Below are 16,591 nucleotides of genomic sequence, written 5' to 3' on the forward strand. Positions count from 1 at the left end.
TACGACCGATAACAGAGAACCTATGAAATAGATCCCCGTTAGGATGACTATTGCATTCAATAGGTAATACTCCCTTCACATCCCTCTGACATTCACTGCACTCTCAGAGGAACCGGGCTTCAAAAATTACTAAGAAGCGCATATCAACGTAGAAATCTAGCACAAACTTACTTCACCACCTCCATAGGAGGCAAAGTTTGTAAAACTGAATTGTGGGTGTGGTGAGGGGTGCATTTATAGGCATTTTGAGGTTTGGGAAACTTTGCCCCTCCTGGTAGGATTGTATATCCCATAAGTCACTAGCTCATGGACTCTTGCCAATTACATGAAAGAAATGGTATTTTACTAGAGTATAATACTGACATAGCACATAAATCTACATAACAAAAATGTGGAAAAACAATATATAAAAAGATACAATGTAACAATCCTTTGGACTAAAAAATACGGCAATTATTGGCGAATATTTAGAAATATGTGGATCATATAGCAGCAAATATATAATGCTATTGGAGACTATGCAACATTAAAATAAGCAACAAATAAGCGATAAATACGAGACGATTATGCAGGTATATGAATATGGAACAATAAATATAACAATTATGCTACAAATATAAGAACCAAAAAAAAACTTGTTGCAATTGATAAAACTGGTCTTAGTATAAAAAAAACTTGATGATCGATTTTCTTTCTTTCCGGACATGGAGAGTCAACAACCCCCACCCTTTAGATTAGACAGTAAAATTTTTTTAACTAAACCTCAGGCACCTCTACACCTTTGTGTTATCAGGGGGTAGTTTTTATTGTTCATATAATGTAACATCCACAAGCAAATCCCAATGTTTTTTTTTGTTTTGTACTTTTCATTATTAAAAGTTCTGCTTTCTATTACTGCTCCCAAGTCCACCATCATTTGAAATAGCAGACAATTCTATTTTAAATAATGGGTCTTGGAGGTTTGTAGCTTTGTAAGCATGCTGAGATTAATGGGTATGAAAAACCTCTCCCAAATCCAGCTCTTTTCCAGCTACAGGTGCATTCTGGTTCGGCCCCTTGAAGTCTGGGAGTGCCGCTCAATAGGCTACCAACAATCCCCAGCCTATAGTGCAGGAGATCGCCGAAAACAGTGTTTCATCAGCGATCCCCCTGCATGACGAAAAGGGCTTGTCATATCGAAGGGATTAAAGGGACATAAATCCCAAACGTTTCTTTTGTGATTCAAATAGAGCATAGGAGAATGTGTTGTTGGGCATATAGGAAATTTCACTAGCTCATTTTATAGGAGAGTCAGTAATTTGGTTCAATGGATAAAAAAGTACTTTTTAGTTGCCTCTCAATGTCACCAGAACTTCTATACTTCTCACTCTCGGGTAATACAAAAGTGACAGATGAATTAACTGTTTGGAACCGAATATCTCAACCGGAAAGCACATAACCATAAAACACTCTAAATAGTAAAGATCCATTCCTATAGGGAATGCCTGTGCAATACTACCTTTTGGGGATGGGGGGAGCATACCACATTATGACCTCCCTCCACACCATGTGCAGTTTGTCATATATTGAAGCAAACGGCCTGAGTTTTGGTCTTTTTATTAGCTTTAAATTATAAGAGCCTCTGGAGTAGGAATTTATTTATGGGTGATAATTTTATTCGTACTCCAAGTTGGTGTTGTCTTAAAGAGATATGAAACTTTTTCTTTCATGATTCGGATAGAACATGCAATTTTAAACAACTTTCTCATTTACTATTTTCTTCATTCTCTTGGTAACTTTTGTTGAAAAGCAGAGACGTATGCTGAGGAGCCATCCCATTTCCGGAGCAATATATGGCAGCAGTTTTGCAAGAATGTTATCCATTTGCAAGAGCACTAGATAGCAGCACTGTGTTCTGCTATGTGTTGCACCAGATGCCTACCTAGGTATCTTCAACACAGAATATCATGGGAATTAAGAACATTTGGTAATAGAAGTAAATTGGAAACTTTAAAAACAGTATGCTCTGGCTGAATCACAAAAGAAATGTTGGTTTCATATACCTTTTAATTATAATAATTACTGCTTTTTAGATATAACAAAAAGTAACAAAATTGTGTGTTTGCGCAAGAGTGTCTTATTTGAATAGTGCAATTAAAAAGGTTTCTTTTTAAGGTTTAACAGAAGAGAAAAATATCAAGAAGTTAGATGGATCTCAGTCTCCGGAAACTGCATTATCTCCTGTAGGAAAGGATCAAGCAGAAATGTAAGTGATGCCTCTACTTTTTATAATTTTTTTTTCTTTAATCCTGAAACATGTACAGTAAAAGAAACAAAAAAAACCTGTAGCCAGGTATTTTGGAGAAATTGCACGCTCACTTTAGGGGTGCAGAAAATAATCGCCATTGCGATGCGGCATCGATGCAGTGCAGAACCCATCGATTTGAGTCAGTGAATTAGCAATTGTCAGGCAAGCCGACAGCAGCCTGATGTAAACAGTGAATCTTTTCTTCTATTATCGATTTACTGTTGCAGTCTCTGCTGTATGTTTGCTCTCTGTCATACCCCTAGCCCAAACGAGCATTTGAGGGTTGCTATTAGATATAGTCAAATGTTTTGCAAAAGTCACACAATTGCCCCTCAAATGTTGAAAATAAATTATAAATTGTGTGACTTTGGTAAGACATTTGACTATCTAATAGCAACCCTCCAAATGTTCGTTTGGGCTAGGGATATGACAGAGCAAACATGCAGCAGAGACCGCAACAGTGAATCAATAATACAAGGAAAGATTCACTGTTTACATCAGGCTGCTGTCGTCTTGTCAGACAATTGCTTATTCAGAGCCCTCAAAGCGTCACAGGAGCTTGTTGAAGTAAAAATACATACTGATCGCAATCCTACCCTAATCGGATACATCTTTTGACAAGATGTTTAGCAAGGAGTGTGACATCCTGGGCCAGCTGATGGAATCTGGGTGTGCAGTTAAAGGGACAGTCAAGTCCAAACAAAAAATGTATGATTTAAATAGGAAATGTAATTTTAAACAACTTTCCGATATACTTTTATCACCAATTTTGCTTTGTTCTCTTGGTATTCTTATTTGAAAGCTAAACCTAGGTGGTTCATATGCTAATTTATTAGACCTTGAAGACTGCCTCTAATCTGAATGCATTTTGACCACTAGAGGGCATTAGTTCATGTGTTTCATATAGATAACATTGAGCGCATGCACGTGAAGTTACCCTGGAGTGAGCACTGATTGACTAAAATGCAAGTCTGTCAAAAGAACTGAAATAAGGGGGTGGTTTGCAAAGGCATAGATACAAGGTAATCACAGAGGTTAAGTGTATTTTCTATAACAGTGTTGGTTATGCAAAACTGGGGTTTTGATCCATAAAGCAGCCTGATCAGGAATCTTAGAATGTCTAAGTGTGCTTGTTGCTAGAGAAGCCAAATTAAATGTATGCAATAAAAACGGGCAAACAGCTGAAGACCTGGCATTATCTAGTGGGTTTATGGAATGTGCACACTATCTTGCTGCAGTTAGGAATACTCAGGATACATTTTAAAAATCACATCTAGCATGAATTGAGGGAGGCATCAGCTGGGCACAAAAGAGGGCATCTCTGCGGATCAGTGTTACATGGCAAGAGGAGGAGAGCAATTTCGTCTGGATACAGAAGTGAGGAAGAAACTGTGTTCCTTCACTGAGGAAGTGCTTAGTCAAGGAACGAACTTCACCTATACATTACATTAAGCTCAATTTTAATCTTCAGGAAAGAACTGTTCTACATGACTCAAGACTACTAAATAGTTTTCTTTCCTATGACATGGAGCGTCCACGACATCATTCTAATTACTAGTGGGATATTCAACTCCTGGCCAGCAGGAGAAGGCATAGAACACCCCAGCAAAGCCGTAAAGTGTAACTTCCTTACCCATAATCCCCAGTCATTCTCTTTGCCTCTGTCAATGGAGGTTATGAGAAGTTGGTGTCTGAAGATTTTAATCTTTTTATGGGTACTTTTCCGTGCAAGATTGGGGTTTTAGCTGTGTCCACGTCAATCTCTAAAGTAAGAGAAGTGATGGCTTTTAAGCAGTTAAAAGGTGGCGAGGTAGTCCTTTTATTTTAACACTTTGCTTTCCCTTTGAAATAAGTCAAAGTTGGTTACTCTGTTCTTTATTTTCCTACAAGTCCATGACAGGGAGTAAAGTACCTGCCACACCTAAGGATCAGGATCTAAGGTAAGTGCCTTTGCCTTCTAGGTACTGGAGGACAGCTCACTTAAGAGGTTAATCCTCATGTTGATCCTTTGGGGACATAGTAATCCTTTCAATTTAAGGATTTATATTGTGGACAAGATGTGTTTGCACTTTTTATGTGTTCCTAAATAATAAAGGCTAAAACAGCAGTGTTTATGTGGGTACACAGTATGAGAAGAGAGACTGGGCTAGAGGTTCAGAGGAAATGGATTTCATTTATTTAATGCAGGCTATCGACATTTAACTGCAGTTTTTAAAAAACAGCAGTTGGTAGACATCTAATGGTTTACAGGATAACCGTAAAGGGGTTTAGAGGACTTTTGAGATTGCTTATGAAGCAATCTGTGTCGACTTTGCAGGTCTTTGAAGAGGTTGATTCCTCTGCTACTGGAGAGTATCGCTCCCAACTACTAGTGGGGATTCAATCTGTCCGGTAGGAGGTCAGGCAATATTACTAAGGAAACTGCTAGAGTGTGTTTCTGACTTTATTTTTGACTCTGTTATAACAGCACAAAGTATAAACGGTTTTTATTTTTTATAACTTAATATTTTTTTTCTAATTTGCTTGGAGTTTATTCTGTTATCATGGACCCAGAATTAGAATAGTCTGTGGATAAATGCCTACTATGTTTAGAGTCTCGTATTGTCTTAACAATGCAGTTTTGTTCCTCCTGCTTAGCAAAGACTTGGTCTTTTTTTAAAAAAAAAAAAAATACTCCCTTCTGAGCCTAATGTCTCTCAGGTTAATGCTGTGCGTGACATGCCTCGGCTTTCTCCTCAAACGTCCCAAGCTTTAATGGTTTCTCATACTGTGCCTTCTGTGTCCTTTCATCCACCTGGGGGTGTTTATTTACCTGGGGATTTTGCCGTGCAGATTTCTTCTGCAGTAACTGCGGCTTTGTCAGCTTTCCCTTCATCGGGTAAGTGTAAGAAAAAATTTAAACATGTGCCTGATACTAAGGCTTCTGACTCTAGGATTGCATTAGCCAATCTTTCTCAGATACAATTTGAGAGATGAGCAATGGCACCACTCTTATTACTTTGAGGGAACACTTTATTTAAATGTATAGAATATAATCTAATATAATATGTAATTGTGTATAGTTGCTGAGTATCAGAGAGAAACATATACAAGAACAATTCCAGCAAGAGAGCTGGACAGGATACTAACCAGAAAAGCACTCTGCCATCATACATATGGGCTTAGTGTATATAGGTTTTAAAATATATCAACTTTATTAGTTTTATTTAAAAAGTGTTACACACAATAAAAACAGTTGCAGCAAGTACAAGTAGTTTTCAAACTGATGTAGTGAAAATTGTGGATAGTTACAAATTCGTATCCTGAATTGATATCATTGATAGTAACTCCAACCTAAAGAGGATTTGTGGTAAACCTTAATGGAAAAGGTATGTTTATAATCTGCTGTGGGCTAACATCCCTGCAAAATTGAGGCCAATCTGTTTAGGGGCCACTAATCAGTCAAAGTGTGTACTCATAAATTGTATACCTCAGAGTGTTATGTGGATACTAAAATAAAATGTACCCATATGTACTCTGTGGTAGAGTACTGCAACAGTAGTACTATGGCTAGGTATTGATACCTTGTAAATTACATGTAGTTTGCACTTATATAAACAAATTACTTGTTAGTGTGCCCGTGGGTCACGATTAAAATATTAGTTGCTCCACAGATTAGAGGTATATCTGCCGTCATTTGTACATCCCAATATCCAGAACTGAACATCTGTATAAAAATAAAACCACAGGAATTACCGTGCATTCAAACGTTAAGTTACAGTGTAACCAATGACTCGCAACTAGCTTTGTAAAGGTTGCTATTGATTTGTTACATATCGTATACTTTTATTATATGATTTTCAGCAACCTCCAAAGGAGTGTAATACTTAGCGAGGAGGCTTATACAAATTACTTGTTAGTGTGCCCATGGGTCACAGTTAGAATATTCATTGCTCCACAGATTAGATTAGAGGTATATCTCCACCGTCATTTGTATAGCCCAATATCTAAAATGGAGCGTATGTATATAAATTAAACCAGTGTAATACTTAGCTAGGAGGCTTATACAGATTGCTTGTTAGTGTGCCCGTGGGTCACAGTTAGAATATTCATTGCTCCAAAGACTAGAGGTAGATCTCCGCCGTCATATGTACAGCCCAATATCTGAAATGGAGCGTGTGTGTATAAATGAAACCACAGGAGTTACCGTGTATTCAAATGTTAAGTTACAGTGTAACCAATGAGTCGCAACAACCTTTGTATTGGTTGCTATTGATTAATTAAAAAGTTACCTATCGTATACTTTTGTTATAAGATTTTCAGCAACCTAAAAAGGAGTGTAATACTTAGCAAGGAGGCTTATACAAATTACTTGTTAGTGTGCCTGTGGGCTTAACACTAAAGCTTGCCACCAGGCAGGTATGTGCAGATATGCGATTTTATTTATTACAGTAGTAACCTAAATCAGCTGGTTTCAGAAACTCCCGAACAGCAAGACTCGTATAGAGAGGCCTCTCACCCCCACTGTGAATTGTATAGGCTTAGTGCAAATAAGGAATGTCTATATGCCCTAAGGCCACACTTAGATTGTACAGTGATCCAGAAGCCACTGTAAATTAAGCTTAACGTTTAACCTGTATATACATAAATACAAATTGTTTATATGGATTGTACTCAGTGCACTGCCGTGTATCTAAGCACTATACAGTACAGTTTACCCCAGGTTTGTCAAGTGTTGCCACTAAAAATACTTATTGTTAGTTAAATATCATATGCTTGTAATTTGTACTGTGGGCAACCACCACAAGAGGTTAGTAAAGGAAATATGAGTAGCACAAAACTTGCCCTAGGGCAGTAATAATTTGTGCTGAAATTACAGGTATGTGCTACATAAGTAGCTTAAATTAGCTAGAATTGGATAAGCCCGAACCACAGATCTCCTAAGGAAATAACACTTCCCCCCATAGTTAATTAATACATAAGAAATACCACTTGGACTAGTGCAAAATTAAAACTACTGGACACCCAACAATTCTGTCATTCCTCCCTTAACATGTTACGCCTACGGGCTTTGTCAAAAGTGGAGGTGCCGCCCAAAATGCAGCCTATTATTTGCTTCCTATTAGACATCACACCCATTTTCTTGTGATGTCATGAATAGCTAATCAAGTATAGATGAAAAAAGACCTTTATCCTAAAATGAGTAATGTATTTGACTAACTGATTTACTCCCTTATGTATTGAATTGGCAGTACTAAAGGTCTAGAAAAAGCCAAGCTGTGATTGGGGAAACGATAGTTGGAGTATTGACGTCACATAAGGGGCGGAGCTTTGTTCCTTACCGGACTAACAGAACATTCATTGGACATTGTGATAGTCTTTTGTTTGTAGTAGTCTGATTGGGACAGTCTCATATGCCTTGTGACTTTTTTTTTTTTTTAATAAATGTGTTGTACTTTTTAACCACTTCTGATTCATCCTTTGGAGCTAGAACATCCTTATTTGCCTTGCCTCCTAATAGGAGCTTCCTGTGCCTATATATCTAGAGCTTGATTTTGAAGCTCTAGACAATGTGAGTACCTTTTCTAGGTTCTGCTGCAAATTTCACATAACCATGGAACTTTACTATATGTTTCTTTTTTTTTTTTTTTTTTTTTTTTTCCCCTGAGGTTCACCTGCTGAGCATTACCACCGTGATTACCTGGGACTTTTATCCTTTTTTTTGTGCACCATCACATTTGTTTTTATATCTGCTAAGCAGCTTGACTTTTTAAAACCTGCAATAAAATCTGTGAAAGCTCCCCCCCCCCCCCCTTTTCCTGATGCATATCTGAAATTATAAGGAATGGAATAAACCGGGTATTCCTTGTTTACCCTATCCAAAGTTTAAAAATTCCTAATACTAAGTTAGAACTCTAGTAGTCCATTCCAAAAGTAAATAGAGCCATCTTTACTTAAGCTAAGAAAACTATAATCCGACTAGAAGATAGCACCTTGTCAGAATCCTTCCATTCTTCCTACTGCTTTATTCACCCTGTACCTTTAAGGCTTAACAATTCCTCTCACTATATAAGGCTCTTCCCTCCTGGATTATTTTGGAAGCTCCTAACTCGGTTACTTCCGCTACATTCAGCTCTCATACGTAACATCCTTTGGCTACGTTTTCCTATACCTGATCAGCACTTCCTGAGAACAGCTGCTACAACTGAGAGCGGACAGTTTTCCTAACGCTGTTCAAACCGTTACAGTGTAATTGCCTCCTGTTTGTGAGAGAGCTCATCCGAGCTGCTGACGTCATCAGCTACCGCCCGTAGCACTTCTTGCCTCTCTCGCAAGATCCCAGCTTGTACCTGCAAACCGAATACGGACCACGCTTCTTTCAGCATCAGCCCCTGTTCCAGGACTTTTGCAACCAGGTCGTATTAACCTATAATACTGCTGACACCTATATAATCTGCTCAGCTCTCATGCTTCTACTAAAAGTTAACTGCTCTTAAAGTTTATTATCTGGTATTCTACTGGGCATTTAAATTGATGTTAGTTAAGGTATAATAGACTTGTACTGTACTGAATTAATTCTGCTGATCACATCTAAGATATTGTCCTATAGTTTTACTGCTTACCACTGCTATACTAAAGTAAGCTGATAATCTGGAATTCCACCTTGCCATTACATATGTACATGTATACCTCTGTGTACACTGACAGTGTTTATTTGGCCAGAGTAAGACAGAGGGGTTAACTATCACTATATTCTATAGTTGTTAACCCTCCTGTCACAACAACCTTATCTATTTAGTACATTTTGCTGATAACCTAGCCATCTGAACCACTAAGCTTTGTAGTGGTTGTAACACACCTCCTTCAGAGTTCCAATGGATATATGGTTATTAGAGGGCTATCTTAAATCTTCAGTAATCAAGACAGACGTGGTTATTGCTTGTCACATGTGCTGCTTCTCTGTGGTGCAATTTCTTTTTATCAGATTTGATTGGAGGAAACTGTTATTCTATTATGTGTAAAATAGAAAAGAATAAAAAACAGAGGCGCCAACATGGCCTAATATCGCCCATACAAGAGAAAATAACAGCACAAGGGAATGTGAATACTCAAACATAAAGCACCCAATTGGTGCTGGTGGAGCGGGCTGAAACTTCAGTGGTCCAGCACACTGAGTCCTTGACGCAGAGACAATCATGTATCCTCTGGAAATCCAATACAGGTGGCCCTCGTTTTAAAACGGTTCAATTTGCACCGTTTCAGAATAACAACCTTTTTTTCAGTCATGTGACTGCTATTGAAAAGCATTGAGAAGCAGTGCATTGATTAAAATAGCCAGTAGGTGGAGCTGTCTGCTTGTGTTGCAGCAAAGATATGCAAGTCAAGCAAGCTGAAATTAATCAGTGTAACCAGACCTGAGCTATCGAGCAGCTTGCAAAGGAACAAGATCTTCCTGTCTATAAATCAGTCCAGATTGGAATGCATAGAAAGAACTGTTTGCAGAAAAATGCAAGTAAAATCTGTGTTGTGTGATTATTTTATTAGGTTTATAATGCTGTTTAGCAAATGTTTTTGTATATTTAACTTAGTTTAATTATATATTCTGTGTTGTGTGATTATTTTATTAGGTTTATAATGCTGTTCAGCATTTAAAGTCTTCATTTCAAAGCTTTAAAAATAATGTATTAGGTGTTACTTATGCCAATTTTGAGAGGGGCCTGGAACCTAACTCCCTCACTTCCCATTGACTTACATTATAAACTGGGTTTCAATTTACAACGGTTTCGATTTACAGCCATTCCTTCTGGAACCTAACCCCGGTGTAAACTGAGGGCTACCTGTATTCAAGTGCATATAGATGTGTGAGAAAGCAAACCTGGTAGCCTGATGAAACACCCCTGAGTAGGCTGAGAAACGCGTCGCTGTGTTAATAAAGACTTTTTTAAATTTTTTATATACACTTTTGTGGTTTTTAGCACCCCCTGTGATATTTTTCTACTGTTCCTGGTACTTGCTGAGGATTGTCCTACTATAGTCTACTGGGCGACGATTTGGTTCCAGTTTGCTGAATTTGCACCTGCAGGTGCTTACCTTCTAGTAAGTGCAATCAATTGGGGCTATTTTCTCCTTGTCCTGATGATATTGGACCATGTTTGGTTTGCTTTCTCACACATCTATAGGCACTTGAATATTGGATTTCCAGAGGATACATGATTGTCTCTGCGTCAAGGACTCAGTGTGCTGGACCACTGTGAAGTTTCAGCCCGCTCCACCAGCACCAATTGGGTGCTTTGTGAGTATTCACATTCCCTTGTGCTGTTATTTTCTCTTATATGGGCGATATTAGGCCATGTTGGCGCCTCTGTATTTTATTCTTTTCTAGATTCCAAATATCAGGATAGCCATCCTTTGACAGAGTGCAGCCTAAACGTCTGGATTATCAACAGTTTGATTATAAAGACTATCACAGTTATTTTTTATTTTATTGTCTTTTCTAATGTTTTTTTCATATTGCTAATACTGACAATATTATTGTCTGATATTAACATTGCTTTCTATTTTTTATGCTTTTATTTTATTTTATTTCATATTGTTAACTCAGTTCCACATCTGCTGTCACCCACTTTTACAAAAACTGATGGTTTATTCCAACAAATGACCTTTTATTTACCAGATATATCCATATATCTTTTCTTTATAATATAAGTTGTTATTGAGGAAGCGCCCCCTAAGGGCGTGGTGTGTTGTTGCATACACACACCACTCTCTATATTTATTCTATTATGTGTAAAATGTCTGCCTTGCTAATTCTTTCATTTGTGATGCTATGATTGAAATTTGTATCAATGCAAAGTCTTTGTTTTTAACCATAAGTGCATTATGGTTAAAAATTTTGGTATCAAAATATCTTATTTTCTTTCCTGGACCAAATTTTTCAGTTTGTTGTTTGGTCTGGCTACAACTCCTAGAATTTCTGGGAACCCTATTGTCTGTAATCAAAGCTCAGGGTATTTTGGTGGCTCCATTTTTACCTTTGGCAATTTCTCACACCAGCAATCTTTTGTTGTTTCTTTGACAACCTAGTTGAAAAATCAGTATTCTGAAGTATTCTCTATTTTATCATTCCATTATCTGGGATACCTTACACTCAATATCATTGTGATCTCTGAATCGTGGTTAATCGCAAAAATACCTGACTCTGCCATTGCAATACATGGGTATTCATGCCATAGAAATAATGGAGCAAAGAGAGGAGGTGGCGGCATTGCAATTTATGTTGACATTTCCATAAAGTACACCCCTTTACAAAAATATAGCTCTTCTGCCACCTTTGATTTCCTTTCTGGCAAAATTGAGATCCCGTGCAGTAAATCAATCATTGTTGCAGGAATCTACCGCCCACCTAGCTCTCCTGTGCATTCCATTTCTGACATAGCACATCTCCTTAGTGAAACCATAGCTCAACACCCAAAATAATCATAATCACCATAATCACACCCTGCTCGACTGGATTCTCTCCACTTCTCCCGACCGAATCCAGGAGGCCGGTGTTCTCCCTAACAATATCAGTGATTACTGCTTAGTGTACTGCGTGCACAAAATAAAGGTAACTAAATCCTCTCCCAAGGTTAAAATCACCAGATCCTTCAAAAAATTAATCTTCAATCTTTTCTAATTGACATCCAGAACCTACCCTGGCACAGATTAAACTTAATCCCTGATCTAGACTCTGCAGTTGAATTCTTTCAGTCTGAACTCCTACAAGTTTGGAATTTACATGCCCCGCTGCGTAAGGTGAGAGTAAAAGAAGCACACCTGAATTGGATCACAGCTGACCTCATTCAAATGTACCAGTTTCGGGAGGGATTCATTGTGGTCAAAATTCAAACATACAAGCTCTATGAACGATCACTGTGTATATAGAAAATGGCGAAATATATGCTCTAAACAAACAAAATTGGCCAAGGCCCAATATTTTTGTGAAAATCTGAACAATAACATATTAAACCCTAGAAAGTTTTGGAAACTCATAAATAACTTACAAAATCCTCCAATCCACTCCCAACCCCACACTGTCACTCTGGACAACCATACCCTGCATCTCCCTTTAGAAGTAGCAAATGCCTTTAATAGTTATTTCTCTTGTAAGATGTATCGAGTCCACGGATTCATCCTTACTTGTGGGATATTCTCCTTCCCTACAGGAAGTGGCAGAGAGAGCACCCACAGCAGAGCTGTCTATATAGCTCCCCCCTTAGCTCCACCCCCAGTCATTCTCTCTGCCTGCTTAACTGCTAGGAAGGGCAAAGAGCTATGTGGTGACTAAAATGTTAGTTTTTTACTTCTCAAGCAAAAGTTTATTATTTAAAATGGTACCGGTGGGTACAATTTACTCTCTGGCAGAAAAGGGATGAAGATTTCTGCAAGAAGGATGATGATCTTAGCACTTTGTAACTAAGATCCACTGCTGTCCCCACAAGGCCTGAAGAGTATTGGAAAACTTCAGTTGGGAGAACAGTTTGCAGGCTAAGCTGCATATGAGGTATGTTCCGTCTATATATTTTTCTAGACAGACTGTGTTAAATCTAGAAAAGGCTGGCAATATCCCCATGAGGGAAGGGTAAGCTGTATTCAGATACTTTAATAGGAATTTCAGCTTGCTTGAAGGGCTCATTAGTTACTGGTGACACTGTAACGAAAAAACGTTTTGTTTTTTTGATGCATTTATAACTTTTTTTAAAGGGACTAAAGGGGTCATTGTGGCTTGGTTTTGAGTTTTGTAATTCACATGGTTAATTAAGAGACTCTGGTGTTTCTCTGATAGGCCTCAAAACATCGAGTGAGGTGGGAGGGGCCTATTTTCGCGCCTCAGTTGCGCAGTTTCCTTTCCTCTGAGACATATCACTGCTTCTCCTGTCGTTTCTGCTGTGTTTGAGGGTTGTTAAAGAAGTTTTTCCCCCACAAATCTTTCTGAAGGGCAGGTAGGAGCCACAGCAGAGCATGGTGCTGAAAGTTTTTTTTACTGGGTTTAACGTTTTTTCAATCCATTTTTGCCATTAAAGGGTTAATTGTTTATTTGCATAGCTGTGCAAAGTTACTAAGCCTTTATAATGCTACTGTAAAAATTTTGTTAAGTTTACTGCTTTTTTACACTGTTTTGCAGAACTGGTGCAGCTTTTTTTCTCTTAAAGGCACAGTACCGTTTTATTTCTAAGTGTTTTTTACTTTGATTACAGTGTTTTTCAAGCTTGCTTGTTACATTACTATCCTGTTTAACATGTCGGACACCAAGGAAAATCCTTGTTTAATATGTTTGTAAGCCATTGTGGAACCCCCTCGTAGAAGTGTCCCAATTGTACTGATATGTCTATAAACTATAAAGAACATATATTAGCACTTAAAAATAGAGCAATAGATGATTCTCAGTCAGAAGTAAATGAGGGTTCGCCATCTAGCTCTCCCCAAGTGTCACAACCAGTAACGCCCGCACAAGTGACGCCAAGTACCTCTAGTGCGTCAAATTCTTTTACTTTACAAGACATGGCCACAGTTATGAATACAACCCTCACAGAGGTTTTATCTAAACTGCCTGGTCTACAAGGAAAGCGGGACAGCTCTGGGTTTAGAAAAAATGCTGAGCCGTCTGACGCTTTAGTAGCCGTATCTGATATTCCCTCACAATGCTCTGAAGTAGGGGTGAGGGATTTGTTATTTGAGGTAGAAATTTCTGATTCAGGATAGACTCTTCCTCAGACAGATTCTGATATGACTGCCTTTAAATTTAAGCTTGAACACCTCCGCATATTGCTCAGGGAGGTATTAGCGACTCTAGATGATTGTGAACCTATAGTGGTTCCAGAGAAATTGTGTAAAATGGATAAATACTTAGAGGTTCCTGTTTACACTGATGTTTTTCCAGTTCCTAAGAGGATTGTGAATATTATTACTAAGGAGTGGGATAGACCAGGTATTCCGTTCACTCCCCCTCCTGTTTTTAAGAAAATGTTTCCCATATCTGACACCATGCGGGACTCGTGGCAGACAGTCCCTAAGGTGGAGGGAGCTATTTCTACTCTAAGCATACAACTATATCTATCGAAGACAGTTGTGCTTTCAAAGATCCTATGGATAAAAAAATTAGAGGGTCTCCTGAAGAAAATTTTTGTTCATCTGGGTTTTTCTCTTCAACCTATTGCGTGCATTGTTCCTGTAACTACTGCAGCTGCTTTCTGGTTTGAGGCTCTAGAAGAGGCTCTTCAGATGGAGACTCCATTAGAGGAGATTATGGACAGGATCAAGGCCCTTAAGTTGGCTAATTCTTTTATTACAGATGCCGCTTTTCAACTGGCTAAATTAGCGGCAAAGAATTCAGGTTTTGTCATTTTAGCACGCAGGGCGTTATGGCTTAAGATAGAAATATGAGAAGAAGAAATGGATATACCTGAGCACTCAAAATAGGCTAATAGGAATTCGTATTGTGAGTAGATGTATAGGACTGGGTTATATCTACATAAAACATAACTTTTATTAAACTCAATAAAAAAATATTGTATAGGTGATAAACATTCACTCCGTGTGTTGTGTGTTAAAAATAAAATAAAAAATGATGAATGCTGCAGTGCCAAATAATGGCCATGCAAATTATGTCAAGTGGGTAACTGCTGGTCTCAAATGTTATTGAGTACTTAGCATTAGCAACAATAGTTAATCCAATACAAGGAGGGAAGGTACACTTCCGCGAATTATGATGCTAAATACAGAGCTCAACCATTGTGAGCCTGAACTAGCATAGCAAGTTTTGTATATAGTTACACATTAGGGTTGAACTGTAAGTAAGTCTATCTGAATTACGTGTAAGGTCATCCTGCGCCCCCACCTATGCTAACATCTATTTAGGGTGGTGGGAGAGTGTATATGTTTTCACTGACAGTATGTCTGAATATACTGATCATGTAAATATGTGGTGTCGATACATAGATGATTTCTTCATAATATGGACGGGCAGTGAAGAGATGTTTAAGGAATTTATTACCAAACTTAATCAGAACGACATCAATCTGAAACTAACATACCACATAAACAGAAACAAAGTGGAATTTCTGGACATCAATATCTATAGAGATGAGAACAATTACATAAAAACTGATCTGTTTAGGAAAGAAACAGCTACTAACTCAATTCTCCAATACGATAGTTGCCATACCAGAGGAACCAAAAATGCTATCCCCACAGGAGAATTTCTCAGAATAAGGAGAAACTGTACGGACTTTAAAGTCTTTAATGAGAGAGCAAGAGAATTGAAACAACGACTGAAGGAGAGAGGATACAGTCGTAAAGTAATACGCAAAGCTTACCAGAGAGCGAAAAGAACACCAAGGGATACACTTTTGACTCCTAAAAAGAAGATTAGAACTGCTGAAAAGGAAGTCAGATTTGTAACTACCTATAATAACAACCATGACAAAATCTCAAATATCTTGAATAAACATAGTGGAATTTTGAAGTCTGACAAAGACTTATCACCATATGTAGGTGATAGAATAAAGACAAGCTGGAGAAGAGCACCAACAATAGGTAGCTTGCTGGTTAAAAGCCATTTTACAAAAAGGAAAACGAATAAATACATATGCGGAACATATGCTTGTGGCACTTGCAGTTTTTGCCAGTACATATCTAATGAAAGAGAATATAAGACACGAACAGGAAGCATAAAACGGATGCTTGGATTTGCAAACTGCAAAACTAAAAATGTGGTGTACTGTCTGCTATGTAAATGTGGCAAAAGATACATTGGGATCACTACTAGGGAACTACGTACACGACTGGGTGAGCATATCAGTAGTATTAAAAACTGCCTTAAAGATCAAGAGAAGGGCAAGAATCTAACCCCAGTAGCTAAACACTACTTAAGAAATCACAGTACTAAACCAGAACTGAAAATATCGGTATTACAAGTAATTAAACCTGGGATCAGAGCAGGGAATGTAGAAAATATGCTGCTACAAGCAGAGTGCCGCTGGATATTTTGGTTAAATACTTTAGCCCCAGCAGGTATTAATGAACAAGATGGTTATAACTCCTTCCTTTACAATGTAAAGTACGATTTCCATAAAAGTACTATGTCTTAGCAGTAAGGGGATGATCTTTGTGTACGATGTCCACTTTTTTGCTACAGCAATAAAATATGAATACAACAATAGTCTTTAGGCATATGATCTGAGTGAAAACGTAAAACTTCTAATAATTGCTAAGGACAATGGATATATATGTCCACTTCCCTATCTCAGGCTCCTTAATAAATTCAACCACTATATAACATCTTCT

General features: G+C 38.0%; 1 protein-coding gene across 1 annotated transcript in view; it reads left to right on the forward strand.

The window, feature by feature from the left end:
- KIAA0232 (KIAA0232 ortholog) overlaps window positions 1–16,591 on the forward strand; it is a gene marked incomplete in the record, with an annotated part of 538,324 nt that overhangs the window by 444,856 nt on the left and 76,877 nt on the right. The window contains 1 exon segment of the mRNA XM_053704159.1: window positions 2,155–2,245. Within this exon segment, the coding sequence (XP_053560134.1) occupies window positions 2,155–2,245 (91 nt within the window).

This window comes from Bombina bombina, chromosome 2 (genome assembly GCF_027579735.1).
Source record: "Bombina bombina isolate aBomBom1 chromosome 2, aBomBom1.pri, whole genome shotgun sequence".
Lineage (NCBI taxonomy): Eukaryota > Metazoa > Chordata > Amphibia > Anura > Bombinatoridae > Bombina > Bombina bombina.